This window comes from Sciurus carolinensis, chromosome 11 (assembly GCF_902686445.1).
Source record: "Sciurus carolinensis chromosome 11, mSciCar1.2, whole genome shotgun sequence".
NCBI classification, from domain to species: domain Eukaryota; kingdom Metazoa; phylum Chordata; class Mammalia; order Rodentia; family Sciuridae; genus Sciurus; species Sciurus carolinensis.
The window spans coordinates 44,133,045-44,137,010 of NC_062223.1; the positions used below are offsets into that span (position 1 = coordinate 44,133,045).

General features: G+C 51.8%; 1 protein-coding gene across 1 annotated transcript; it reads left to right on the plus strand.

The window, feature by feature from the left end:
* Positions 1–305: 305 nt before the first annotated feature.
* Positions 306–2,473, plus strand: C11H11orf91 (chromosome 11 C11orf91 homolog). Its single transcript, XM_047519700.1, has 2 exons — positions 306–795; positions 1,901–2,473. The coding sequence occupies exons 1-2, from the start codon at positions 306–308 to the stop codon at positions 1,984–1,986; spliced, it is 576 nt and encodes a 191-aa protein (XP_047375656.1). The 3' UTR covers positions 1,987–2,473.
* Positions 2,474–3,966: the final 1,493 nt, after the last annotated feature.

A 3,966-nucleotide genomic window follows, 5' to 3' on the forward strand; every position in this document is an offset into this window, starting at 1 on the left:
TGAAGAGCAGGGGGAGCAGCTGAGGGCGGGGCCGGAATGGGGGCGCGGCGGAAACCTAGGGGTTAGGCCTTGGGGCGTGGCTTTTCCACTACAGAGGCGAGGCCTGACGTCAATGGGCAGGCCACGTTCTGGGGCGTGGCCTCGGGACCTCGGATCACCGCCTGTTCAGGGCGGGGCTGCAGAGAAAGGGTGGGGCCCCGCTCCGTCGGGGCGTGGCCTGTGGAACCCGAGAACCCCGGCGACGCGGGGCCCGGGCGCGAGTCTCTGGGCGCGGGGTTCCTCCCACGCAGCCTCCCATTCAAAAGATGCCGAAGGGGCGGCGCGGCAGTCAGAGCCCCACGATGAGCCAGCGGCCGACCCCGCCCCTCTACTTCCCTTCCCTCTACGACCGCGGCATCTCCTCGTCCCCGCTCAGCGACTTTAACATCTGGAAGAAGCTCTTCGTGCCGCTGAAAGCGGGCGGGGCGCCGGCCGGTGGGGTGGCTGGGGTCCTTCCCCTGCCTCAGGGACCTTCGGCCCCGGCCCCTCCGCCGCCGCCTGGCCTTGGTCCCCCCAGCGAGCGCCCCTGCCCTCCGCCCTGGCCCTCCGGCCTGGCCTCCATCCCCTACGAGCCTCTCCGCTTCTTCTACTCGCCGCCGCCGGGCCCCGAGGGGGCTACCTCACCCCTGGCCCCCGGCCCCACCACCCCCCGGCTTGCCTGTGCCTCCCACCCGGAGGAGTTGTGCGAGCTGGAGATCCGAATTAAGGAGCTGGAGCTGCTCACCATCACTGGGGACGGCTTCGACTCCCAGCGCTGTGCGTGACCCCCGCTCAGGGGCCACCTGAGCCCATCCTACTTGCCATGGCTCCTTCCTTGGCTCCATGCTTAGCCCCACAATATGGCCCTAGGCTCAGACTCCAGTCCCCAGGAGTCCCTGATCCAAACTCTGTCCCCCAGAACCCCATCCTGGATTTCAACCGACTCTCCCTCAACCACACATCTGAACTTTATGGACCCTTTAGTCTCAAACTACATCCTGTACCAAACTACATTCTGGTAATCTGTATTCTGAGCCTCACACCTGAAACTTCACCTACCACCATCCCCAACCTGAACTTTAATCCTACACAGTAACACCTCATCCCTGTAGGATGGAACTTCACCTACCACAGACAGCCCTTATCTCTAGAGAAGTTAACCTTTAATGCTCACTCTTAAACTGGAGTCTTCTAGTGGGAGGTGGAAGTAGGTGAGTGTCAGTTGTAGTGTCTGTAGGGGGAACCCCAGAGACATTCACGGAGGGGCTCAGGTATGACCCACTTTTCAGTGCTGGAGGGTCACCTCCCTGTGGCCCTTTACTCATTCCCCAAGGTCCTGGACTTTGCCATCTGGTTTTAGATCCAAAGTCCTAGGGATATGGACCAGGTCAGACCAGGTGTGCTGATGTAGGAGTCAATTCCTTTATGTTGGAGGGTAAAGTGGTTAATCCAGTTACTTCCAGAAGGGCCTGTTGCACAGTATTCAGTAGCCATAAGCTGTCCTTTCCCATCCCTGGTCTGCCTAAGGCCATTCCAACTGTTGCATACCACAGGCTAAACTGGTGCCCTTGCCACACAAGGAAGGGAATTATGAAATAACCTAAGTGCTTAGGTCTATTCAACTGTGAGACATCCTGTAACATACCCTTTCTTACAGCCATGGAAGGAAAACAATCCCTAGAAAACAGACTTTTCTAGCTCCTGGACAATGTATTCCTCCATTAGGTGTATTTTGCTTATTAGGTCCCCCCACAAACCCCATTGGATCCCAAGAGGGTTTGGGGCTCATGTAGGGATCACAGTTACTTCCTAGAAGCTTGCTTAGGAAAAGTTAGGAAAAGCCATTCTCTCTACTACAGCTGTTTGTTTTGCTCTCCTGCAGATAAATTCCTGAAGGCGCTGAAAGATGAGAAGTTACAAGGACTGAAGACCAGGCAACCTGGAAAGAAGTCGGCCTCTCTGTCCTGAGGAGCTGCCCTCCAGAGCTGGGCAGCCGCCTCCATAGGTGTTAGTGCTTAGATAATGTCTCCCATTTGTTGTCATTTCAAAGATGGTTATTTTCTGTTCTGTAGTTACTGCTGTTCTTGTTGCTCCCAGCACATTCTTCACATACAATACCCTCTTGTGTGGTAAATCTCATGGTCTCTCTCCTCTGTGCCGCTCCTGGGGTGGGATGGGGGTCCCTCATCAGGTCTTGAAGCTAATGCTAGGCCAGTATTCTGGGTTTCCTGACACCAGAGGAGGGGACCCCCCAGCACCACCACATTCACACAAACCAGAATGATTGCTATGTAGGAGGGAATTGGAAGAAACCAATAGATATTTGGTTCTGCTGCTGTCTCTGCTCAGAAAGATTGAGGACCAGAAAGAACTAAAACCAGATGTTTTTCCCCTAAAAGCATCTTTTAGTCCGTGGGAGTGTTTGGTATTTCATTTTTGGTTTTAAAAAATAATTTTGGGACACATAAAACTTTCTGCTAATCTTATCAAAGCCATGATCCTTCCTAGAAATTCATACGTAGTATTCATCAAGTGCTTATTATATGCCTAGGACCCCTCCTTAGAATGGGGTTGAGGGAGAGACAGACAAAAAGTATTTTAGGCTGAGCACAGTGGTGCACATCTATAACCCCAGCAGCTTGGGAGGCTGAGGCAGGAGGATCTCAAGTTCAAAGCCAGCCTCAGCAAAAGCAAGGCGCTAAGCAACTCAGTGAGATCCTGTCTCTAAATAAAACACAAAATAGGGCTGGGGATGTGGTTCAGTAGTCAAGTGTCCCTGAGTTCAATCCCCAGTACCCCCACAAAGAAATATTTTAAATAAGCAAACCACAATATGGTATGAAGACGATAACATGCTAAGGAGGAAAAAACAAAGTAGGGTAAGGAGAGGGTTAGAGGAAGGCAAAGTGGAATTTCAAATAGGGTTTCTTGAGAGGTACTAAAATTTTTAACCAGGTTTGGAAGAGGTTGAGGATCATAGCCGCGTAGAATCCTGGAGGAATGTTCCAGGCAGATGGGCCTCCAGTGGGAACATGCCAGCCCTGTTGAAAGGCAGCCAGCAGCCCAGAGGACTGGAGTAGGAGGCGAGAAGAAAGAGTGGTGGGGTGAGCCCAGAGGGGGCCCCAGGATCTTACAGCCCTGATGAGGACACAGGCTTTATTTCAAGTGGCAGTGGTTAGAGGCTTTCAGCCAAGGTGTGTCATGGTCTGACTTGCAGGCTAAAGGTTCTGTGCGCTGTGAATAGACCATAGGGCTGCAAGCCGGTGAACAGGAAGAGCATTTAGGAGGTCGCAGTGATTAGTGGCCCTAAAAAAATGATGCTGATAGCAATCGGGGGATTGGAGTACAGGGTTACTGTGGTCTGAGATGAGACCACTGGTGGGAAAGGTTTGGGGGAGAAGATCAGCAGTTTAGTTTGAGATAAGTGAGGTTCAGCTGTCAGACATCCTAGTGGAGATGCTGTGTAGTCGGGGACTTTTTGAGCCTGGAGTTTAGAGGAATACCTGGACTGGGGCTCTAAATTAGGGAGATACTGACATGTAAGTGTATTTAAAGGTGAGATCATGTGAGACCAGCAAGGGGGTGAGTGTAGGAAGAGAGACAATTACAGATGAAGTATCCCTAATCCCAACTCCAAGATGCTCCAAAACCAAAAACTTTTTGAGCACATGTGACACCACATGTGGAAAATTTGCATCATGAAACTATTTTATAGACAAAATTACTTAAAATATTGTGTAAAATTACCTTCAGGTTATGTGTTAGAAAGGCCCCATAGCAGGCCATAGCAAGGGAGAAAGACTGGCTTTAGAGGAGATACAGATGATCCATCTGTAGCAATAGGAAGCTACATCTCTGGTATCAGGGCTGGGGCACGGTAGACACAGGTGAGTAAGTTGGGTGGTGGGAACCCTGGGAGTTGTATACACATGCACAAAAGCATGTGGA